General features: G+C 39.8%; 1 protein-coding gene across 1 annotated transcript in view; it reads left to right on the forward strand.

The window, feature by feature from the left end:
* Positions 1–25,303, forward strand: part of LOC124119877 (QRFP-like peptide receptor) — a 68,250-nt gene extending 42,947 nt beyond the window's left edge. The window contains exons 4-6 of the mRNA XM_046482540.2: positions 10,212–10,353; positions 14,978–15,103; positions 24,882–25,303. Coding sequence (XP_046338496.1) covers positions 10,212–10,353; positions 14,978–15,103; positions 24,882–25,151 — 538 coding nt within the window. The 3' untranslated portion in view covers positions 25,152–25,303. The remainder of the gene's footprint in view (positions 1–10,211; positions 10,354–14,977; positions 15,104–24,881) is intronic.
* Positions 25,304–27,057: the final 1,754 nt, after the last annotated feature.

Below are 27,057 nucleotides of genomic sequence, written 5' to 3' on the forward strand. Positions count from 1 at the left end.
CGACCGCCTGTTTCAACACGGAGCTGTTTCAACAGGACAACGCTCCACCGCACACAGCTCGTGTCACGGTAGACTCCCTTTATTATGCCAACATCAGTGTCTTGCCCTGGCCGTCTAGATCTCCAGATCTCAACCCAATCGAACACCTCTGGGGTGAACTCGATTGACGTGTACATCAACATCAGAACACGCCACAGACACTCCCAGAACTGACCAACGCGTTACAAGCAGAATGGCACAGAATTCCACAGGACAGAATTCGTACACTTATCCAGTCAGTACGGGGAGATTGCTGCCCGTGATTGCTGCAACCTTGTGGCCTTATGTGACATGATAATGAACAGTTTTCAATGCCTTCGTACAACGACAACATGTGACTATCGGGCTCCAAAGTTTCATATCTGTATCTATGATATGAAATTAAATATATCGACTTTACAAGGTACAATAAATGTACTAAAAATCTACCTGTGCGTTTCTTTTTTTGAAGAGTGTACTAACGACAGCGTGCTGTGGGAGAGAAGAATCAATGTATTCGTTTCAGAGCAAAAGAAATACCGGGACCATAATACACAGGTGCAGCTGTGAATATCGACCTTGGATGATTGTAGCACCTCCACAATCTGACCGACATGTGTCTTCGTCAGTACCGCATCGATAACACTATGGCCTCTGTGTTAAATCGACACCTGGGTAGTCAGACATCTCGCAGGAACTGCCATGAATGTTTGGTTTCGAAAAAGGTTCGTATACTTGTATCAATTTTGTGGAACTAACTATCAGGAGTTTCTGTATTTAGTTTGTTTGGTTTGGTTTACGCCGCAAAATTCCAGCTGCTGGGGATCAGTTTTAACCCGGACTCACCACGTGGGTTTTTGTTGACAGACCAAGGGTCATAATGCATTTGTTTAGAAACAACGTTTTCATGAAAAACTATTCTGGAAACATTACATTACTCTTTAGATCATAAATATATTTATTATTTCATCTCCAAAGAAATGATCACTATAATATACTAATCCAATGACAGGAATCAATGACCTAATGTAATGATGTTAAAGAAAGGTCATCCTTCTAATGCGTCCAATTCTTCGTATGTTGAGAGTCATTAGTTCGTTTCACAAGGTACACAGGGCGTTAATGGTGTGAGTGCCTGGATGAACAATAAGTTAATTATGTCGTTTTGTATTACAGTCACAATACACGGTCTAGCTTGATGAAACATCACAGAAACGCAGCGAGGTCGAATTGTATTTGTGAGATCAGTAACAATAAGTAATAGAAACATAAATATGTGACTGACCACTGGTTGATTAATTGAGAAATCACGATCAGAGATCGCCTTCGAGGACGTCATAGCCATGGACCATGGCCTGTCTGGACAACAATCCTGTTCATTCTTAACTAAGGAACGTTTCCGCACATCGCAAATTACTGTGTCCTCTCTTTCTGAAGATCTGCCTCTTTAACTCCATAGATTTACAAGTTGAACTGAAGAATGAAGATAATAATGAATGAACTCTGAACAATAGGTCTTAACAACATGTCAGTTATATGACGGCGTGCCAGCTAAAATACGAGCTGGTCACTGACGTGTTCCAATTTTGACGAAACCCAATGGTATAAAGTTATGCGATAACAAAAGGTGAAAACTTCACAAGGGCGCTAACAGATAAGTGGCGCTGATTATCTGTTGGCTCCCTTGTGAAGTTTCCACATTTTGTTATCTTATTGCTTTTGTTGTTCTTACATTACAAATGCTTACGGCCTCATAGCATTCATTCACTTCATGACAGAGTAAGCATTTACTCCGAAACGTTGTGTTCCTCTTAATATAGAAGTTGATATTCATAAATTCTCTTCCTTATGTGTATCATTTATAAATGCCTTTCAAAGACTATACCAACGGAAAAAATAACTTCATATAATGTGTTGTAAATGTTATGTTGTTGAAAATAACAGCATAATATTTTGTCATACGTCTGATCAATGTTTTATCATCACAAATTCATTGAAAAAGCCCATACCTAATGACAGAGGACAGAGTGAAACGCCATAAAAGAGGAGTGGTGTAACATCTCAATTAACAATATTAATATCGGGTGTGACCACCATTTGCGTTGATACAGACGAGGCAGCGACGGCTCATTGGAGACACTAGATGATTGAATACAGCCTAGGGGACGTTTTCCAAATGCTAACCAAAGATTGGTTGCGTTGTGTCAACCAAAGATTAGCCAAACTGGGCTTGCGTCACAACACGTGCAACGTGTATGTGGGCATGATCCTGGTTCAGCGTTACGTTACGTCCCTGCATTTGCACAAAGGGTAGAACATGATCTCGAACGATCGACCCGGTACCATTCAAATTACCATTAACAATGATGAGTTGTGTTCTCCCATGAGTTGTGATGAAACCCCACATCATTACACTGCCACACCCAAACTGACAACGTGGAGTAACACACGCGTCGTTAAAACGTTCTCCTGGACGCCTGCAGACCTTTGCACGACCATCAGAGAAACCTTTACTCATCTGTGAACAGTATGGTGTCCCAAACGTGTCTTTCGAACCTCAGATGATGTCTACACCAGGCAAAATGTGCCTGACAGTGACGTGAACGCAAATTTGTGCATATCGCTGGACGTCGTAGACGGATGGGATGCTCCCTCGACCGGATGCGTACGGATCTGCCACTTAATGGCCTCAACTTGTTTGGTGTCTAACCGTCGATGCACCAACCGAATATGGATGAGTGTCTGGATGGACGACAGGCCGGTGGACAATCATGAATTTTACCCGGCTGTAAATAACGTCTCCAAATGTATGATATTGTGTCAGATAAGATAAGAATATCTGGCAACTTCGTTTTGCGCCGTTCCTGTTTGCAGCGTACCTACGGCGCGTTGATGTTGGTTTACAGCAACAGTTATACAGTTATTTACGGTCCAACAAAAGTGTTGTTGTTTTTGTTTAGGAGCAGCATTTGTGTGTGAATATCATGCCCCCAAACAAACAAGCAAACATCCTAATTTTGCGCCGTGTATAAACATGCACGTGCACATTGTGAATCACGACCTTAAAGTCGATGTCTTCATGAATATGTATTGAAAGATGCATTTTTTAATTTTAGAATAAATTCATTTTTATTGAACTTTATATTGGGCATCGTTACCTTTTTCTGCCAGTATATAATATACATATCATTTCATGGCTTTAATTTTCGACACACACGCGCGCGCGTGTATACGGTCTGGAAAGGTACTAGTTCTCCAAGATTTCTTTAACCTGACTCGATGTTAAACCTGTGGATTCCTATTCCAATAGGTAGCAGGTACCATTGCCATTGCTAGTGAGGTGCATAATGTTTGCATTGATAAATACATGCAATCAACAAACATTGAAACCTCGTGAAAGCGATGATTTACCGAAACGTCCGACCTCAAAGGGAAGAGATGACACTGAAAAGGGCTAAAAGGCGTTGACACAGACGTGCCACTTATGATGTTGCTAGAGTTTAAACCTGAGTACCTTGAGTACGGTATGGACCGATTTAATCAAATTTGTATCAAAACAAGGTTAGGCGTTTCTTTTGCCTTTCGGACAGTTGTAAATTCACTTGACTATGTCTGGAGATAGATCCAGTGGTAAACTAAGCCGACTTCCGTGACTTGCTAAATTTTTATCAAATAAGTGAGTGACGACACATGTATTCGAATTTTGCATTTCCATACGATGCGCCTTAAGGTCCGTGAATGTTGATCCTAAAAAAGCGCTAAAAAAGGGAAACTGTATAGGACAATGTTTTTTGATGTTGCTCGGTATTACCTAATCACTCAAATCATACACAGGGCATGAACGTAATGTCTGAGATGCCCCCCCCCTGAGCGATATGCCAAAACAATAATTAGATAATGCTTGCAAGTTAGCGGAAATGGTAAAAGTTCTTCAAATCTTTACTTACTGGAATCCGGATACATGTGGATTTTTTTTTATCTGTTAGAAGAAAAGTAGGCGAAATAACAGTTGTAAAAAATTGCAAAGGGGGTGAAAATCGAAGTATATTTGATTATAAGGCCAATGGTTATTGAATATTGTTGCGTGTACTATACACACTAGCGGAAAAATGTAACTGTGTTTATATGAATTGGTGTAAATCTTATGTCATTGAAAATAGCAGCATAATATATGGTCATACGTCCATTCAATTTTTTAATCATCACGAATTCTTTGCATACCTGCATATCTAATCCTCAGATGCTATCAACACCAAGCTAAATATCTATAATTGTGAATCACGACCTTAAGTGAGTGAGTGAGTAGTGTTTTACGCCGCTTTTAGCAATATTCCAGCAATATCACGGCGGGGGACACCAGAAATGGGCTTCACACATTGTACCCATGTCGGGAATCGAACCCGGGTCTTCGGCGTGACGAGCGACCGCTTTAACCACTAGGCTACCCGACCGCCCCCACGACCTTAAAGTCAAGGAGATGCCTTCATGAATACGTACTGAAAGATACTGCATTATTTATTTTCGGTAAAAATCTATTTTTATTGAACTTGATATGAAGGACGGGTACTTTTTTCCGTAAGTGTACTAAATTTCTGCTGCAGTAATCACAACATATCTAGACTAGACAGAGATACGTTGCACAAACAAGCAAAGGTAAACATGTTACACACGAGCCATCACTTGAAATGAAACACTGATAACTGATAACCCATAACTGATAAATGTATGAGAAATTTGTCTGTAATTAACTGATTTGTAAATTCTTTCATATGAAGACAAATGTAACTATCTTGCACACATAACTACATGTCGGTATGTGGCACAACAACCACTGACTTGTCACATCTTACTAAAGGCGTAAGTGGTCGTTGCGTAGTTGTTGAAGAACTCCCTCTTGACGCTCCATTCCCAACATGGGTACCTTTTGTGAAGCCAGGTTTAATCTAATAATTAATGAAGCGTGTAACTGTTACAATCTTGGACTATAATTGATGTCAAGTTTAAAATTACCATCCTCATGACGTACCCTTATCTGCAAGGCTTTGTTGGTGTCAGAAACATGCTTTTCAGACGTTTAAGCATGTAAAGAAAAAATGTGAACAAGCCGCGTGTTATATTCCACACAGAGAAATGCTTTTGCTGACTATTAATTGATAGTTGACAGAAAACAACACCAAACCCGCGTCCTTGCATTCTATTATTATCTTAATGTGAAGTGTCATGTCTGACAACAAACACAGCTGGCTAGTCATTTATCTAAATTAAATTCATGGAAATGAGAACAGAATAAATAAGGTATTTCATTCGTTGGCGTCTCACAACTGTATGAATACCTGCATATTATCGTGTACTGACGTCGTTTCGAGCCTCATGTTCTGATTTAGAAGCGTTATTGTACATCACTATTCCCCTCTCATTATCAATGTTGTTTTTAATGCGAGCTCTATGGTTACCATACGATGACATCTGAAGACAATTAACTGTGTGCTGAGACAATGTTAGTGATTCGAAGGTCATGACCATAACAATTTTATTTGGCAGATGCTCCAACAGAAAATGCATTTTCTCCAGTATGAGAATTATTTGACAATCTCGCTATCCGGAAAGACATTTCTTTCCAACAGACATGAATCCCTTTTGGAGTTGTTTCTTATTGACTCTGATGTACCTATTAGTGTGAATAAAAGCGACAAAGCCCTTTCCATATGAATATGAAATCTCTGCTAAAAGCAGAATCGATTCATGAGCATGTGTTTATGAATCACTAGATAGTGATGATACCAGGTGCTCGCGAAAAGGTGAGCGTATCCTGTTCTATCGTTGGCACCAATCACCAACTCATGCACAGGCAAGCCAGTTGTTAACCGAACAAAACCCTGGAACATATGGTGCAAGTTAAATGGGGGAATGCCACCGGTGGTGCGAATACGCCCACTTTTCGTGAAAACTTGGTACATCACTATTTCATAGCGATTCATAAACATATACAGTCGGAATCGTACAATTGAAATGTCGTGTAGCCATGGAAAGCATTTTGTTGCTTTTATTTACACAGCGATCCTTCGCTAAAGGGTGCCAGGAAAAGACCATTATTGGATTCATCTTAGTAATATGTTTTTAACCCTATTATGCAAACGTGATTGGATTTTTACGAATCGTCAATACCATGGACACACACCAATTTGATACCGGGTGTAATTGTCCTGTGTAAAATATAGTAGCATCAAGTCATGTGACACTGATGCATGTCCTTTATCCGGAGATTAAAGCTTGTTCGTCCTTTGAGTGACCACGACAACTGGTATCAGTGCGTGTCCTATCAGGTGCTTCTCATACAGCCAGCATCCGCTTCTTCGCGTCCATTTGCACAACTCGGTCGATCCTTAACCGCCGCTCCACCCCCTTTAGGTTGACGGCTGATCTCCGAGTATTGTCTGACAACGTGTTAAGAATGGTGAAAGTAGTGTTAATGACAGTCCAATATATATTCAGGTGAGGTCCGGAAATTTGAGAGTGAAACATGAGGATGATATGATAAAGTTGTGTTTGGTTAAGTGAATTTTTGACAGGAAAGAATAGCTGGGTTTTGATGATGAGTTTTATATTCTATTAAGGATACTAGGATAGTTGTGGAGTATTTGATAATTAAGAAATGTAAGTTGGGATTTATATAATACGGTTTTGATAGCTTGGAAATAATATTTGGGAATGTTATTATGAGGATTTGATATAAATAAGTTTATACAAGCCATGTATGATTCGTATGGAGACATTTTGATAGTTATGATACAATAGTTGGATTGGTATAGTAAGTATCGAAATTTAAGATTTGTTAGTTGGGATCGGAAAAATGCGCTTTTGATTGTCAGAATAGGATAATTATATAGGATTGGTATTTTACTTTTATATTTAAGATAGGACAGGTGGGATTGGTATATTATATTAAGTCTTTGGGTCAGATAAGATGCGAAATGATGTTATTAGGGAGATGATGTAATAAAATGTGATAGGACGGTGATATGGGTTGTGAGATGATATATATTTGTGCGGGGTATAGATTTGTGTGATCGAATAGGACTATGAGATGCGGTGCTGATATAGAAACGGAAAGTCGAGATGAAAAGGTGACATACTGTGGAGATATTGTCAGGTGAAATGGTGAAATGATATGTGCGAAATGTTGAAATGAGATAGTGAAGTTAGCAAAGCGCATTCTATAACCCTTAGGACCAGTTGAAACATAAATTTAATCTACCCACTAAGAGCAGGCATAAAAAACATCAATTTGTCGTGAATCTCTACTTGTTTACATCACATGTCCATGCGAACGTCATTTGAGACAACGACGTTACATTATCTCACACAGAGCTCAATTTCTAAATAAGATGAATTGATAGCAACTTGTGTCACCTGCCAAATTTGAGTTATCAGGAAACTGATAAGAAAGCAATTATGTCAATGGACTAGATAATGGAATCTCAAATAAAATAATACTTATCGTGGCATATGGTTGTCAAAACAAAAGCGAAAACAGAGCGGTTTACTGACCACGCAAAGGCTAGATACAATTATTATTTTCATTATCCCGTTACATTTTTTTGGGGGTGCGATTTTTTATACATCATTACCAACATTGTTTCACGCTCATTAAATATCTCACGAAGCGATTTGTATATTACTGATACGTGACAAGAAACGAAAGTTGTGTGAAGTTAATTACTATTTTTTTCACGAAGTCTCAATAAATAGTTCAATCAGGTTATATGCAATCAATAGGGAGATGTCGCATGAACAGTCACCAGAAATGCTCGCAGGCCAATTTCACGAATTCTGAACATATAGCACTACGTGCACTTCATTGATTAAACCTCTTGTACCAACATCAAGTGGCCAAACCATCTTTAAGTGTGATGACCAGGGGAAAGTTCCAATCTTAGTACTTGCCATATATTACACAAAGTCAATCTGTCCCTGTATACACTCACCAGAAACTATCAACCATCTTATAAAGTGGATACGTTGTTGAAGTATATAGCTTTATTGTGCCAGGATCCATAATCAATCCCAGTCCGTTTTGAAGAACCCTCCAGGCGGCGGACTTTGCTGGCAGTGTGGAAAGAGGGATGTCAGGAATACTGATGTGTTTCCGCGGGGTCTTAAGTGTCACGCGCGACTACAAACGGCAGGAATCAATACTACTCGAGTCTGCAATGTAAATGTGTTGGGATATTACGGGTGCAAAATAAAACACTTGACAATGTTTCTCTTACATATGTGTTGCTAAAGTGTGAATCGATGTACAGCCGTAGGCTGTAGGCAAACAAACAGTTTATACTGATACTGAAGGCATGTTACAGAGATACTTTGCATAAAATAGTTTCATCCTCCCTTTTCGAGTATCAACCACTTCAAGTTATGTAGATCGCGGCAAGACGTTATTAACCGGCTTATTCAGTTCACTTCCAAATTTGAAGCATCAGTGACAAAAATGATGTCCGATGCAATTCCCTATATTGAATTGTACCATAGTTCCCTTGTTTTCAGGAAAACAGTTGACTTGCCACTGCATGTATTTGTGACGGTGCCGCCGATGGGTAGAATACGCTCACCTTTTCACTGCGAACACCTGGCATCGTTACAATTTAACTGTGATTCATGAACACCTGCTTATGATAAAGTCGTAATCGTACAATGGAGTGACGGGTTTGGCCAAGATATAAATAGACATAGGCTGATTTCTTTGTCGATGTTAAAATTCTGGTTTTAACATTTGAAAACATTCGAAAAGAAACAACTTTAAAATTATATAATAAATATCAAATAGTGCTGCATAAATAAAACGAATTTGGAATTTGGAAATTTAAACAAATTTTCTCAGATCACATGTAAGAGATCCTTCCCGTTTCAAATTGACATCAAACACAGATGTTTTTGAAGACAGGAAATAATTGGGTCCATCTCGGAAGAGGATCATTATAACAAAAGATTACCATTACTTTTGTATGTCCTATGTTGCTTATCAAGTATTGGAAAGAACCACTGAAGATTGTTTTTATATTGATCGGGACATGCTACTTGGTGAGTACTCAATGGTAATTCAAGAATAACAAACAATAGACATTACAGATGCCACAATTACCCTTAATGCATACGCACACGCACATATATACTTAGTAAGTACTATATATATAGTCCTTACTAAGTAGCATGTCCCGATCAATATGAGAACACTATCCAATACTGTATAAGAATCATAATAAGAGAAATGTAACGATTCAATGCATAACTTGTGTGTAATGGAGATGCATATTGAAGTGTACCACATTTAGACACTCTTGAGCTTTCGTCGATAGGACGCAATGTTACCTACCAGGTCAGCACACAGTGACACCCATCAAACTAGACGGTAAGGTTTCCAATGAAATATCAAAGGTAATTGTATAATAGGAAATGAGCAAAACTTTTCATCACTGTTGTGGTAATTATTAGATATGTTCATATTAATCAGAATTTAACTTAACTTAAGTTAGATAATCATTATTTTCATTCAATTCCTGTATGCATATACGTCAATGCGTGTTCCACCTTTGAGGTAAGGCTGAAATATGTGGAAAAGGTCGATTTCATACATTTTCGGGGAGTATTTTAATGTTCAAACATGAAAAAATCTTTAATCAAGTAGATTTTCTTGGGAGATGTGGGTAAAGATAGTCCAGTCGAATATATTGTGAAAACTTGGATCCCGTACTTGGTCATAATAAGATCTTTTATTTCGTAAAAATGTGCTTTTATCATTTTAGTCATACGTAATGATGTCATAAGTTTAGAAAGATCAATTCTCAGCCAAATCAAAGTGTTGTGTAACTTTCATAACAATGTTTCAAAGTTATTTCTAACGTTTCAATTTCACATAACGACTCGGCCCTGTCTGTATAAACGAATCATGGATACGTGTTTTGCGACTTTTTTTTAATAAGATAAATGCTTTCCAAAACGTATGCGTCACGAAGTTGAAGTTTCCTGACAAAGGGTATTTAACAGAAATCAAACGATAAAGAATATATGCCCTCATGCAAGCAATCAAAATGGTATTGATGAAATTGTGAACATGTCATGTCCCAAGTGAGAAGAAAATAGACACTGGGGAAATTCTACGCCAGTTCGTTCTAAGTGTTCTCATGTCTGTCTTCCAGATCCTACCATCAGTGCAGCAACAAAAACCGTAACGACTCTGGAAACTGGAAACTAAATAACGAAAGTCCTGATACTACGCGGACTTCTAACAGAAGCAGACCGTCGTCCCCTGGAGAGGAGGCGTTGCAAGCAAGGAGACAGGTACAGATGTTGCTGGTAGAAAAGTTAATTCTGTGATTTCTCTGAATTGTTTCAGGGTTTGCCCCCTGTCTCATATATGAGGAGCTCTTAATGACAGCATGTGACTCTTCGGTAGGAAACCTTTAATTGATACTGTCTGTTCCTTCAAATCAGACATGATGCGAGTTGTGGAAATGGTGCAGGCGGAAAAACGAAACCAAATACCCTTTCGGCTCTTATGAATACGTTTTAGTAACAAACCAACCTACTACAAAGGTTCATGACGGTAACAGCAACCCAACATTTAGCTATCTCAACTTTTCTACTCTATAGTTGTAGGCTTTGCTTTAAACATTTGCCCCTATTGCCACAGTATAATGGTCCCGGTTTAAAGACATATGCTGGGGAAAAGTTCGAGAACTAGGACCACACTGATAATATTTCAACAACAATAACAACCACCTAGTACTGTTTTTTTCAATTCGGTTCGCATATAACGATATACCATTTTTCAGAAGATGTTTATCTTACGCACGGTTCTCCTATTTCATCATCTTACACGCATGGGTTCCTACATAGGATCAATGTCATGACCGACCACTTGTTGGTAGTTGAACTCTCTATTACCTGAAACCCACGGATACACCAACGGATTTGACTTCATGACTCACCGCACTTTGAAAATGTCATTATTCTCCTTATACTAGACCTTGGCGATCACAGAATGCTTTCGTGACCTATCTTATGCCCCTGACCTTGACTCACGACAGCTGTAACTGGTAGGTTAGGGAGTGTTTGCCAACGTCACCTAGTGTCATTGCGTTTACGTTTGCAATGATTTGTAAGAATAGGGACCTAACTTTCTCGCTTCCATTCTATTGTTCTAACATTGAAATAATTACTTAAGCCAAACGGTTCACGTAACATTTCTAACACAATAATACAGAAAAGGAATCTTTACGTCAATACACGACAATGAAATTAGAAAAAAATGTTATACCAAGCATGGGTTCTAACTACGCGTTTACTCCACCAAGACACATTATTACTGACCTTAATAACTGAATCCAGTACGAAAAAGCCAGCACATAATAGAAACGACGATATTAGTGAAAACAAAGTGTTATAGGACATCTAAATATGTGCATGTACATTCATACACGGGCGTATTTGATAGAGTTATCAGCCCTGCCACATATTCATAAGAAACCGTTTACTGCTTTGTCGGCTGAAGCGGATATTACAGGGCCTTTGCAAGAGTATCCATCGTGCGACAAGTACGCGTCCCAATAGTATATATGAATCATATAATTAGGAGCTCTGTGTTTGACTTAATTATAATTCGTTGGAATGATTTGTAACTTTGGTCATGGTGAGCAGCAACTGACGGCGTTCAATATGGTACGGAGAGGGTCTGAATGAATGCCCGCGAAGATTTTGTTATAAAACTGATCACAAACTGTCAGGGATACTTCGTTTATTTTGTTTATGATGATGCAAGGACTCAGATGAAGCTTGTTAAAGAACAAGTAAGCTTGCTTCAGAATGATAGAGTGCTTTCAAATGGCACTAAGCACGTAAGTGCTATGTCATTAGCATCAATCGATAATCTTTGAACGGTTAAAAAGTACGTGGCTGTCACATATAACAATGTTCTTTTCGTAGATATGTTTCTTTTCTCAATGAAAACAACATCCATCACTGTCTGTGTAAATTGTCCAAGAGTAATTTGATTGCAATAAGATTGTAACACGATAAGGATCATATCGATTCAAATAGTCATTGAACACCAGCTAAATATGTCATGTGTAGTGTCATGTGGCTAAATATTTACGTTTGATACGCAGTGGAATGAACGGCTTGACAAGGAATGAGTTTACTCTTTTTAAATACTTTCCGTTATGCAAACAAATCACACATTAGGAGATAACCAACTTAAATAATATTATTTAATCCCTGCTGTGGACAAAATTAATATGAATACAAAGTGATATGGCTAATTTACATGTCATACTGCAAATAGCTGAAAGGCATGTTATGTGACACATACCAGACACCATGCACCTTTGCAAATAAAGCATACAAACGCATACAAAAGCAGCACCTTGTGAAGCTGCTGTCTCCCGTGTCATGGAGGCAGCTCTTGTTCCTGTACAACCTGTGGACAACCTGTGACTTTTAATGTCACCGCGGGGTCTAATTATACGGATGGAGCTTCAGGCCAAGTGGTCTTTCATCCATAATGTATCAAAATTATGCCCAGAAAGGAACCGTGCCACACAGCATGTTTTTCTGAGTGTTTTTGTCTTCTCTGTACAATGGCTTCGTACTTTGCTGTTGGTTATCATGGCGGTTGATGTCAGAGGGATAATATGACTAGCTATGGACATACACGAACACAAGAAAGGTAACAGTGGTTTGAGCAGTTTGTTCAGCATGTGGTCGTTGATATATTTACAGGGATTAGTGTATTGGGCACAGTTGACTTTATTATGTTGTTACCGTGTAAGTGTTTTCATAAAAAATGATGACCATGGCCTAAATAAGGCAAAAATGATTTGCAACATACCGACCACGAAGTCTATTACGTGTAGCTACATGTGGGCAATCATGGTGGTCTTAAATCAATGAGTAGGATCTCAATAAAAACAAACAGTTTTAACCCACAATCGAACATCGAGATATTAGTATCATGCACATTGGACAGACATGTGTATTAGTGTTGCTTACGCAATATAATACAGGGACATGAATCAAAGAGCATGGCAGTCATTACCAGGAGCCTCCTGTGATGTCATTACAATTATCGATTCCGCAGTAGTCAGTGGTAAAAGCTCATTTGTGCAACAACGTTTCCCTTGGGGATTTTTCCGTTTGTCACAATTCTGGCCAACTAATCTGAACCCAGTTCCGGTAACATGAAACGTTTTTACCAAGTCTTATATAACTGTCAGTTTGATCCATAAGCCAGTCCAATGCAATGTGCCCAGGCGTTTCAGAGTAAAGTTGCATAGTCTCCAGGTAGACGAGGCATCTTTTAAATACTGAACTGAACGTCTGTCTTATGGCCACTGATTTAGTCAGTAATTATCCAACGCCGGACGAGGAAATATATATTATCAATTGGAATCTGCAATCTTTTTGTCGTAATTGTTGTATCAATGAAAAGTACACTAACAAAAGTTTGATTAAGTGACCCCACTGTTGTGTAAAATGAACATATTTCTTAAACTTTTCTCTTTAATTAGAATCTGCACTTGTACACAATAGACCTTATTAAAAATTTAAAATATTGTTTTTGTTTCAACAAAATCAGTACATGCGCTGTCTTGACACCGGATTTTCTTGTCCATCACTTGATTGTCTGGTTATTGATAGGCCGCCGTAACATTGCAGTTGTACTGCTGTGCTGCATCAAGCAACAAACACTGACCTGTCATAAAGACTGTGTGAGTGGCAGGTGCTACCGGCCATGCTTACCCTTTTTGCGAACTCTTGGTGTCTTCCCTGCTTCTAAGTGATCCATTTGTTCACCCGTATTTTGCCTTTAATGCCCATCTGTTTTGGTGGATGATCGAAACTAGTTATTCTCTTTTTATTTTCTGTCGTTTTATTTAAGTTGAGAAGCTCATATTCTCTGATATGTACAGTAAACTACGTTTATAACGAACACGCCTATAACGAACTGACGGATATAGCGAACTTACTTTTTTGTCCCGACTATTTGCTGTAGTTATGTTGTATACATGCTTATAACGAACTACGGTTATAACGAACTAACATTAGGGGTCCCTTTGAGTTCGTTATATCCATAGTTTACTGTATATCGAAATCCCACTCCAAAAGGTTTCCTTTCACACCTTTCCGTGTTATACACGGAGATCATTTGTGTGATATTATTTGCAAGGAATATCAATAAATATATGAAGTTAAACAATATTAGGAATGGAAGAACATATGCCACTAAATTCATAAATTACATTCAGCTGGATTAAATACTAGCCGTGATAAGATCTATAAATATAGTATAAATGAACATTGCAGATATCAATGATGGCCCTTGCAACCTGCTGTCAACTATCAAATGTCTCTCGTCCTTTGACAGGATACGCTATGATTATCCCACGATGTTCAATCAGACATATGTCTGAGGATTTTATTGGGCCGAGGGCTGACAGATAAATCAAATGATAGCATTCCTGTCTGGTGTGTCCTTTACTGTTGATAACATCTACAGACCCTACGTCGCTGCACCGTGTATATCCCCGACACATTGCTTTGTAAATAAATCGAACTGGATAGAATATCTCGAAACACAAATCAATGATAGCGTCTCTTAGATATTGAGGATGCTAAATTCTCTTATGAGAATAATAAGTTCGAGATTTTGTCCCGTCGTCACATGTTTCGTTTAAAATTAAATTCAAAGCCTACATCTGCAAATCTAAAGGTACTGTTCAACAAACTCAATACAAAAATAACATCGGACGTGCTATAAAACGAGAACGGAAATAAAATATCAAATGTCAATATCTATAGTACGTTACTGTATGACAATGGAACAAATTTGAACACATTACAAAAGAAACAGGTATGTGAATTAATCATTCTTTTCCTCTCTAGCATTGCTTATTTTCTATTTTAGGTGATTAAGATGCTGGTGGTGATAATAGTTCTGTTCCTGATCTGCTGGGGTCCAAAGCTGGTCATACATGTGATGAAGAAGTTGGAACTACAGGCATTGTACTCCCCCCACGTGTTCAACCTGACGGTAATCCTTTCTTAGTATGCATGTGATCAATGTGTGCGATTCTCCCTTCCGACGGAGATGTTGTACTTGCTGTAGTGTTCCTTATCCGAAATTGGTCAGTTTAGGGAAGGTCAATACCAGTCAACAGACGGTTTTGGTCTCTACAGGTTAGTTGACAGTGATGTTGGTGACGTCAGGTGAACAACTGACTCGCTCTTACAGACCCGTGGATTAGAATAGGTCTTCAGCAACCCATGTTTGCCGTAAAAGGTGACTATGCTTGTCGTAAAAGGCGACTAACGGGATCGGGTCGTCAGGCTCGCTGACTTGGTTGATGTATGTCATCGATCCCAATTGTGTGGATCGATGCTCTTGATATTAATCACTGGATTGTCTGGTCCTGACTCGATTATTTACAGGCCGCCGTCATATAGCTGGGATATTGCTGAGTGCGGCGTTAAACAAAAAACAATACAAAAAGGAAACAACAAAAATAAAGCTTGCTCTCACATGTGTTTGTGACGGGTGCCATCGATGGAACAGGATACGCTCACCTTTTCGCGAAGTCTCGATACCATCACTATTTGACAGTGATTCATAAACACATGCTTGCGCTCATGACAAGGCGTATTGTGCTCGTTATATAAAATAGGGGGCAAAAGAAAGTATACACCCATGTTTGATGGTCAATAAAATGAAAACAAACAAGATAATATTTTTTTCAATGATGGTGTATTCGCTAATAGGGTCACATGCAATAGTCCATGCACAATTTCAGTGCGAAACTCAAAACAGGTGCAGGTACATGACGTTCACATGAACATGGGGGTAGGCAGATCACAAGTCACAGGAATGATCAGAGTCAACCAGGTATTGTCTTGATAAGTTTGTTGCCTTTAACGAATACCTGGTTCGCTCAGTAACGAGTATGACCACCGTGAGCACCAATGCGCGCCGAGATTCGCCGCCTCATTGATGTTGTCACCGGCTGATGACGTAATCGCAAATCCGATTCCATTCAATTCTTAAGCTGTTGCTGGTGGGTGTGGACGTCTTCGGATCTGTCGCTTCAGATGATTCCACAAGTGGGTTCATGTCAGGTGAGAATGCTGGCCACGGAAGAGCGTTGACGTTTGTCGTATTCAAGAAGTCCTGGATGAGCCTTGCAGTGTGTGGTCTAGCGTTGTCGTGGAAGCACCACGGCTTGAAGAACATCATCTATGTATTGCTGGCCGTTGAGGTTGCCACGGGTGATGACAAGACTCGTCCGTTGGTTGCCACGAATTCGACCCCAAACCATCACACCACTTCCACCATAGGGATAAACGTCTTGAATGCAGCCTGGCACCAAACGTCCCACCTTGCCACAGTATACTCGAGCTCGACCATCACTGTGGAACAGCTGAAACCTGCTTTCGTCAGAGAAAAACACTCTCTGTCAATCATGGACATGCCAACGTCCTTCTGTCATGGCCCATTGCAATCTTCGACGTCGTTTTTCCCGGGTCAGTGGGACGGTGAGCTCTAATACCTGCGTCACGTAGACGTGTACTAACACCGTTGCTGCCGTTTCCGTCGCCGTGACGAACTTGTTGCGCAGATGGTACGTGCGCAAGTGCCGATCTTCCTGTTGCGTTGTCACTCGAGGTCTTCCCGATCTTGGCCTATCTTGTGTCCTGCCAAGTCTGACGCGTTGAAACAGTCTGACGACCGTTGCCCGTATACAGTTCAGGTTTCTTGCAATCTGGGTGTGGTTGCCTCCCATCTGCCCCTTACCTATGGCTGTCTCTCTCTCTCTCTCTTTTTGTTCCGCAGTTAACCGTGGCATAGCTTTGGTGTTTTTTTATTACAATGGATGTCTTAGCAACGGTTCATCGCCTTTGTATACAAATTTTGTACGTGCAATTTTACGAACACCTGGACGCTGCACGTCCATCTTCACGGCCAACGCGTTGCGTTTTGGAGATTGATTGCAGTTCTTGGGCAACTGTTTTAAGCATTATACCATTTTGATCACTTTGATAGTTTTGGGGAAAATATCAATTTAAAACTGTATACTTTCTTTTGCCCATGAGTTTAGTGGGCATTATACAATGCGGTTTTGTCACTATTTCAATAAACTGTGACGTCCGGACACTGTGAGAAGCCTCCTCATTTACTAAAAACTAAAGAAATAGGTGTCACTTTAGGTTAATTTCTTGACGTGACTTTTTAGTACAACGTTTAAATGGCAACACATAATTGGAATGAGATCATTTAATCAATACATAGCTTATAGCTAGCGTAACGGATGACGTGTAGAGCTAGCTAATCTGCCATTTGATACAGGCAACTAAATATGTTTGGACGTTGCTTTAGTTTTGATTTTACCATACAAACTAGAGTCGTAGACTTTGAAGGATGCGCTCGTCTTTGACCACGGAACAAAATCCTCTTTCGGTAAACTCTTTCAATAGCCAGTAGAAATCTCTGCATAAAGCAGAGTTAATTGTACGATATCCGACTATATGAGCATGTATTTAGGAATCACTATCAAATAGTAATGATACCAGGTGTTCGCGAAAAGGTGAGCGTATCCTATCCCACCGGTGGTACCCGTCACAAATACATGCAAAGGCAAGCAAATTGTTCACTTGAAAACAAATGGGAACATATGGTAAAAGTCAAAATATGAAATTGCATCGGACGTTATTTCTATCACTGATGCGTCAAATTTGAAAATGTCCCCCACATGTCGACCATAAAACTTTTAAGAAAAGGCTACACGTCATGAGGATGTAGACAGTAATACATGTGTGCATGTGTTAAGACAGTAATTGTGTCCACTGTGATCTGAAACGTGATAACACAGATTAGTGAGATTAGTTGTTTGATTACAGTGTTGTCAGGAAGTGGAAACTACTCAATATAATGTTGTCTACTCATTCCCAAATCATACATGCAACCAGATTACATTACATCAAGAAGTTTCGAAATAATGTGCAATTTGCTGCTGTGTAAGGACAATTCCGTATCGTAGTTGTAAATGAGAGGACCCGTGGATTTGCCAAAGTATTTTGCCTAAATATGTGTGTCGTTGACATGATTCACGCCGAATCCCCCTACTGTTTCGACGCAGCATCTCCCTACTGTTTGTTTGTTTGTTTGTTTGTTTGTTTAACGCCGCACTCAACTAGGTCACCGATCCTGACCACCCGATCCCGTTAGTCGCATAGTCGCCTTTCATAGCAAGCATAGTTTGCTGAAGACCTGTTCTACACCGGATCTCTCTACTGTATCGCATGTGGTCCCCTTAAAGGCAACCTGAAGAAAGTGTTTTAACATGGTGTCTTCTCTCCTGCAACCTCTGCTACCGCATGTGCGTAAGACTATCTAAAACCACCAAGGCAATGTTGATAGTCTTCGTCATGTGTTCATCCCCGCGGTAAAGATAAATGTAATCTCCATGTTATTAATAACGTTATAGAAAGGTTATCCATTATCAATATGAGCTTACATATGATCTAAAGCTCTTTGTTTTGACAACGTATGAGAAAGTGGGTGAGTAACGCTACTTTTTTCAAAAGTGTACTTATTTTGATGTCCTGAAATTGGTAAGCAACATTATTATACATAGTAAGGCACTTCGTATAAAATGGGGGCACGGGTTGTCGTAACACGTTGAGCAGAGTTGCGTCCCTTAAGTATACCAGACACCAGTGATCGTGGTTTTCGAATTTGAGTTCGCCCTGATTGTGTTTCTCGGTTTGTCAGCACCGTATCTCTGCTCGTGAATTTTACCATGTTGGTAACGTCTTAAATGTGCATCACTCCTATCTTTCGTTTCACATTGATGTTACACGTCGTCATATGTACTGTCGGGGCGGTCGGGTAGCCTAGTGGTTAAAGCGGTCGCTCGTCACGCCGAAGACCCGGGTTCGATTCCCGACATGGGAACAATGTGTGAAGCCCATTTCTGGTGTCCCCCGCCCTTATATTGCTGGAATATTGCTAAAAGCGGCGTAAAACCATACTCACTCACTCACTCATATGTACTGTCAAAGCGATATTAGCAAAACCCACTCATATGCACAGTCACACTATCACGCACTCCCACACTCATGCACTCCCTGCAACATGCTCTTACTCTTACACACACACCATCTCATGATCACTCGAACAAACAAAAATGATTTAGAGGGAAAATTGCCGTGTTCTCTATATCCACACTCCACTGTTGTAAAAAAGCAGGATATAGGCATGTTAGCGACAAACAGTCGAAGTTACATGCTTTAATAACCCGCTCCCAAACTTTGTATATGGTATATGGACACTTCTTTATTCTGGACATAAGTCGACAATTTACACAGGAATGAAATTATGCTACTAACAAAATGGCTATATCGAAGGAGCCTGTCGATATTTGTGGGCATAAAAGTATAGATTGTGAACTCACCGCGAGCAACGCTAGTGAACACCAAAACATAAACTCAAACAAAAAAGGACACATGTGGCACGTTAGTCACACTGAATCTCTACGAGGTAAGTATAACGATTTACACCTCCTTCTCCACCACAAACAACAAAAACACACTTCATTGAGAATACACCTTTCAACTCATAACACAGAGAGTAACTCACATTAAACATGTCTTCTCCTCACAATTTTGTGTCTGTTCATTCAGCTGTGCCTCCAGTCTAAATGGTAAAAAATGTACAGTTGAACGAAGGGAACACAAGTAACCGACAAGGCACAGAGAATTTTGTGGCTTGTTGAAATCGTTAATAAATGCGACAGAACCATTTCCATATTCAAAAGAAACCTCTGCCAAAAGCAGCTTTAACTGTACGTATCAGACTTACCTTGAGCATGTGTTAAGATATCGCTATCAAATAGTGATGATACCAGGTGTTCGCGAAGTCTTTTCTCCATGTAAAAGCAGAGCCCGTTGTACGATTCCTACCATGTCATGATGTTCATGAATCACTATCAATTACTGACGTTGACACCAGGGGTTCGCGAAAATGTGAGCGTCTCCTCGTAGTTCGATAATTTGTAGATGAAAGACACCTGCGTGGAGATGTGGTGTTTGAAATTAAAGTGTGTTAAGTAGGTTTTGCTTGTCGTTCAGTGACCAATCAGAATTATGAAGTGGAATTACTTGTACATATACCTGTAACTGCCCACTACATTCAGTCAAATGCTACGATACGATATCTCTCTGTGTAGAGATCAGAGGAAAAGGTCTGATGTTAAAAAGATTGCAGTACAGACGGAAAGATCAGAATTTCAATGTTACTTATGAAGTGTAAAGGGAAGTGTCAGTGTGACACCTATTATCCCAATACGCATGTTTTATTTTAGGCTACATCTGCAGTGTCATATATGGCTTTCTTTTCTTTGCATATCAAAGTCAATGGTTTCCTTACTTTGCTTCCATTGTCGTTTTGAACAACAATATGTTTCCTAACGGTTATGATATTATAAATGACACTGCAATACACGCGCGCGGGACTAGGCACCTGGTACCTTGACCTGAATCATGTGCGCAGTAAACATAGTATATAGTTCTACTTCTAAAACAATCTGGAAGGAATACTACCTCGACGTCCACATGTCGTTTTGGCAGTAGTTTTAATCGATTTTTATTTGTATTTGTGAACCTACATGTTCAGTTTTAATCCCATGAAGATTTCGGGTTAGAATTGTTTTTCAGTAACCCATGCTTGTAGCAAGAGGAGTCTAACGGGATCGGGTGGTCAGGTTCGATGACTTGGTTGACGCATGTCATCGTTTCCCAACAGTGCTCGTGGGTTTCACCGAAGTGGTAAACGTCTGAGACCTGCACCACTTCGGGCTTTCCTCCCACATTAAGCTGACACGCCGTGATATAACTGGAATACTGTTAAAAGCGGCGTTAAACCCAACTCACTCACTCACTCACTCGTTTCCCAACTGGGTAGATCGATGCTCATGCTGTCAATCACTGGATTACCTGGTCCAGGTTCGACTATTTAAAGACCGCTGTCATATAGCTGGAATATTGCTGAGTGCGGCATTACACAACAAACAAACAAACAAACAAAGCATGTCCCCTTTATGTTGTAATAACGATGCATGCCTTTTATGGATGCTTCAATGGTTCGCCGAACGTTCGCCTCACAACAGTCAATCGCATGCAGATCAAATCTTAGTTCTCGCCGCCGCTGATAAGCGACACTTTCATTGGTAGGATGAAAGGTCGTTCTGACGTGACCTGTAATGGAATGTCCTTAAGATCTTTATTTACCGGTAGCGAGAACTAAGATGTGATTGTAATGAGATTGCAATAGCTGGCTCTCTGCATTGAACCCGTTTCGTTGATTGGACACGACATGGCCATATGCGATAAAGAGGATCAATACTCGGGGAAACCAGATATTATGACAAGTTCAGATGGTGGTAAATAAGAATGATTTCAACACGAATATCTCCACTATATCATCATTGGTCTCGCTGGGCGTTTTGAATAAAAAACAACTTTAATTTGCTGAGCAAAGGAGAAAATAAGGCTCCCTTGTTTGGGCGTATTTAAAAAGCAAGAATATGCAGGTAGCTAATGAGTTTACCTCTACGTTATAAAAATGCGAGAATCTTTGTGAAGCACATTCAACATAATTTCAAAGATCCTAAAAGCAAATGTCTTTCAATTGTAATAAATACTATCGCGATTACTTCACGTGGTTATAATCACTTCGTTCCTGCTCACCTTTGAACACATACGGATTAGGATTAGCAGTGACGCGTGTCTGTTTTAGTAAGGTAATGGAATTAGGCCGTACCTAACTGTGGTAAATCAAATGAACCCTACTCCGTGCATTGACTTTGTGCGAACCCTACTGTTGCCTGACAATAAAGCGATGTGTGAAGCAAGTAGCACCAGGCTATGGCTCACGTAAGCTGGATGTTCATTGGTCTGAGCAGTCAATAGAAACAGGCATTCGCTGGATTCATTGGTTAAACAGTGAAACAGTGGCGATAGCGATAACGACCGTATGTATGTTTCCACGGGTGATGGACGGACGTAGCTTGTGAAGCCCCGTGAAGTATTAACGTTGAATGAATAAACAGAATGCAGTATATAAGTGGCGCTTTTCATTTTTGTCATCGCTATAGGTATAGATGTGGCGGTCTGACATTGCCATAAGAAGTAAGGATAAGAATTTATGGATGAACAACTTCTTTATTACGTTTCGGTGTAGTCGCTCTTAATTGTAATAAAGAAGTTGTTCATCTTTTAATTCTTATCCTTACTTAGTACTCCAACTTCTAAATGCCTATCAAAGAAGTTGCCATAAGAAGTCTTAAAACATGTATGTGGTGATACTATCATATTTGAGCGAATATGTTTTTTACGAATAGACAGCTGGATGTAACTTATTTATGGTTACGTTGTGTTGAATTCACATTTCAATTAATGTACACTTTATCGGCTAAAAACATTTTTTTACTCCCGCATTTTTTGACCGCATGTCACAAGTGTATGGGGATAGGTGCCCTAGCTATTCTACTGTTCCCAAGGTCTGGAAGTCAACTTCCATAAATGAAGATTCAATCAAGTAGATAGAAAAACTTATACTGTCAGATGGACGTATTACCATTGCTGAACTAGAGGAGGACACAGGTCTGAGCCATGTATCCATTGAAACTATTATTCATGAACATCTACAGATGAATATTATTATAATAAGATATCTGCTCGGTGGGTGTCACAGTTTCTCAATTCTGATCTTAAGGGAAAAAGAACTGACATTGCCAAATACAATTTATAGCTGATTCAGGAGGATTTCGTCAAATTCAAAGAGAGATTAGTAACGGATGATGAAACATGGGTCTACCACTATGATCCCGAGTCAAAACATCAATCAGAGCAATGGCACCATTCCACTTCTGCGGCACCAACGAAATTTTAGTCTTCAAGATCAGTGAAGAAAGGTATGGCAACTGTATTCTGGGATGCAAAATGTGTGATCCTTGATGATTTCTTAGACAGTCAAAAGACGATTATCGGTGCCTACTCTGCCGATTTGCTTCATCGCCTGAGAGATTCTATCAAAGAAAAGCGGCGAGGGGGTTTCTGGCGTGCCCAAGGCACGCAACTCTGCACAGCGAATCGCGGCGCCTTAGACGACTGGGCCATCCGTGACCCCGACTTAAATTGTAAAGCTTTACTCTCGATATGAGAAGAGTATTGGAAAGCAGAGGGGTTATGTGTGAAATAACGTTAAAGACACTTTAACAATAATTGGTTTTGTTTGTTAGACTTAGCACGGTCGCCACAAAAGCTTCACCAGATAAACAAAACTTTCCTTAAATGTATAAGTCCAATTATCATGAATATAGCGTTATATTCGTCCAACAACAAGGTAACCCAAGATGTCAGCGTCATTAACTTAATGTATTAGTTTTAACGATACATTAACGACACCCCAGATCAAATTTATATATTGACACCTGAGCCCATTAAAATCGGTATGTTGACATTGTATTGTCCTTGCCTCTCCGAAATGCTACGTTATCAGGTTTCTGCTGGAGACACGATGTAAATAAGATAGGGTAAATGAATACATCGTCCCCCAAAAAGCGTTAGCTGGATTTAACACCCCTTTGAACATCATTCCAGTTATCTCACGGCATGTCAGCTCAGAGTGAGAGAAAAGTCTGAAGTGATGCAGGTTTCAGACCTTTACCTTTGTTGAAACCCACGTGGCCGTGTATGGTGCTGACAATTCCCAGAAACATTATTTGTGCGAACTGGGATTCAAACCCACAATCATAGGTTTCTGGCGTGCAGAAGGGACGCAACCCTCAATAGCGAATTGCTGGGCCTTAGACCACTTGGCTGCCCATGCCCCCCTTCTCAAGAGAGAGAAGGCCGAACCCAAATTCACTAAATTCATGCAATCTGAATATCTGAAGTCACAGAAGGTACTGATTCACCCCGTATCATTGCTGAAACATTTGAATAACCAACGCGCTTCTTATGGGATATGTCATTGCCAATTAGTATTGTGATGATGCTGGAAGGCGTTCATGTAACATGTATGCTACATGTATATTCTTTTCTATTGTAAAGCTACATTTGAGTTACGCATTTCTGTACGACTTGTTTGTATATTCTGAAAACATTTGATTATAATTCATCAAATATATGAGGAGCTGGGATTTTATCTCCGCCGAATGAATTAAAGCCATTAATTCACGACGAAAAAATGGAGTAAATAATGTCGATGTTCTCAAAGATTTCTTTAATTGAGTCTGTGACATAACCACCACAAGAGTCAAAATGCATGAAGTCAAGGTTTGCCATGGACGGTTGGAGCTACATGACGTCAGCTTTAAGACATCTCAATGATATTGCAAGATCGATGTTACCAATACCAATGAATTAAATAATCTGATAGCCAGCTCAAGAACTGCCAAAATCGGCTCTTAACACACACACACACACACACACACACACAACCAAACACACATACAACCAAACACACGCACACACACGATTGGGGAATTATGGGTAAAATACGTTTTATGAAGCACGCACTATTGTTAATGCTTGACAACTGACAAGGTATTGAGAGCCGAGATTAACGAGTGCCCACTTGTGTTTTTTGGTATTCTGGCTGGACAAAAATATTTTTAAAAATCTTTTTAAGTCCGACCGACCTCCTTGACTTACTTTAAGAAAAATGTACCCGAGAATCGTATATTTTATCCACTCTTATAAAAAGTTATAAGTAATTACATGTATTTCCCTGAAATATTTTTTTTATGTTTCAGATCCTGCTTACCTGCCTACCATACGTGCAATCCTGCCTGAACCCGTTTATCTACGTACTCATGTCAAAGTCGATCAGGAAAACAATTATGACGTCACTTCCTTTCCGCTTGCGCCGCTACTGCCTGTGCTACTGTTGTCAGTATCGAACATCCGGTTCACCAGTGAATGAAATGGTTCTAACTAACCACAGTGCAACGGGTCAAACCGGACTGAAAACGTCGGTGGAGACATTCAGAAGCTATGGTGCTAATGAACCAACGGACCTCTAAGTCAGTGCACAGAACAGTGAACATACATTCTGCATCCTGTACACATATAGTAAATAAGTTTAGTCTAATTCAATTTTAAGGGGACTATACGCCGTAGTATTTGGGGTGAAAGATAAGTTCTCACAGAGAAAGAATTGCCTAATAGTTATATCTTTTGTTATATATATCTTTTGTTTGGCATTACATGAAATTACATATCACAGAGGTATATCCACAAACACCTGGGTTATTATAGCAAATTGGTTCGCTGTGATAAGTCAGTAAAATAAGCAGGGGTCTATGACCTTTGGAAAATGCAGTGATCAAGTACTTGCAGAAATAAGGCTAAACAAAAGCCACCCCTTTAGATATGTGTCCAATAATGGGGAAGGATGTCCCTTCCTATCCCACCATAAAGAGGTCGGCAGCAGAGGAGAGCCTTGTTGGTGTCCTGGAAGGCCTGTGACGTCAGCAACACCATAAAGTATCCTGAGAATCCACGATATGGTGATGACCGACCGGCGAATGACTGAACATCATATTGCTAGTGTTGTGCCCAAGAGAGTACATTATTACAAAACTTGAAGCAATGAAGAAAGTATCAGCTTATTTGGTTCCAAAGCTGACATGTGGTTAGCGATAATTTAGTTATGTTTGAAGCCGACCTAGGAAGGTTCTTGCAACGATTTGCCCTATCAGCTGGAAAGGTTATGGCCTACATGTTCTGGAGTGCCAAAGTGATCATATTGGTGGACTATCTTCCAAAAGTCAAGACAATGGAAGAGCATAACATGCTGCACCTTTGAGGTATTTACGGGATGTAATTAAGAAAAGGACACGTAGAAATTGAGAAAAGACAAGTCGCCAGTGCTCAAATCAGTCATTGCCATGGCTACAATCTAACACTGAAGATTAGAACTCCAACATCCACCCTATTCTGATGTGGTTCCGTCATGACTTCCCTCTGTTCCCAAACATTAAGAAAGCTCTAGCCAGAACCCATTAAGACTTGAACGATGACGCCATAGCAGCTGTGGACAACTTTTTGGACAGCCAAGGACGAAACAGAGATAAAATCCCTCCAACACCGTTGACAAAAGTGTATCAATGTTGAAGGAGATTATGATTAATAAATATATCAATCAACCTGGCATGGTGCCCATTATCAGTTCAGGTACGGATGTGAATCATTTGTACCATGTGTGACACTGACGAGTTCTCTGCGCCATTAGGGTATTCACTGACTGTCAGATCGATTATGAGTAAGCGGACACACACAACGGGCTGTGAACGACAAGACTCAAACTTACCAGTGACCGCCCCTAATGGATGTTGCCCAAATTGTTCATTCGCATTTTACTTCGAACGTGAATACATTCACGACAAGAGCATAGGTGCACCAGTGTGATATCAAATAGCTCTGTCGTCTTTGCATGTATGTGTGTATCCTAGTGTATGTAGTAACGGTAGATGGATGCGAGTTGTTATTCATTCCAGTAAAGTTGTGTGCCTTGAAGCATAGGTATCTTTAAATAATGGATCTGAATTGAATCAGCTCATCGTTGTAATGATTTTCCATGGATTGTTAATTGGCATGTCCTATTGTGTTTGGATACACTATCATGTTGTTTGTTTAGTTACGTTCACTTAGCACTATCTATGTACAAGTCAAAGCTAGCCAGCCCTGTTCGGCAGCTAGAGGCTTCACAATGCAAGGCCGCCAGTGTTACATGTCTTTTTGTTTTGTTTACAAACTTACTGTGACTGTTACTAATGTTTTTTTCAAGGATAAATAAAGTATATCTACGAAGTCACAATTGGTCTATTAATTAAATGTGCTGCGATTTGACAGGTAGATGTTTGTCCAGTTCCTGGCTAGGAGTTAAATGTGAAATTGATCTGAGTTATGAAATGGGTTTATCAGACC

Source organism: Haliotis rufescens, unplaced genomic scaffold (assembly GCF_023055435.1).
Source record: "Haliotis rufescens isolate VD_foot unplaced genomic scaffold, xgHalRufe1.0.p SCAF_2, whole genome shotgun sequence".
In the NCBI taxonomy this organism is placed as follows: domain Eukaryota; kingdom Metazoa; phylum Mollusca; class Gastropoda; order Lepetellida; family Haliotidae; genus Haliotis; species Haliotis rufescens.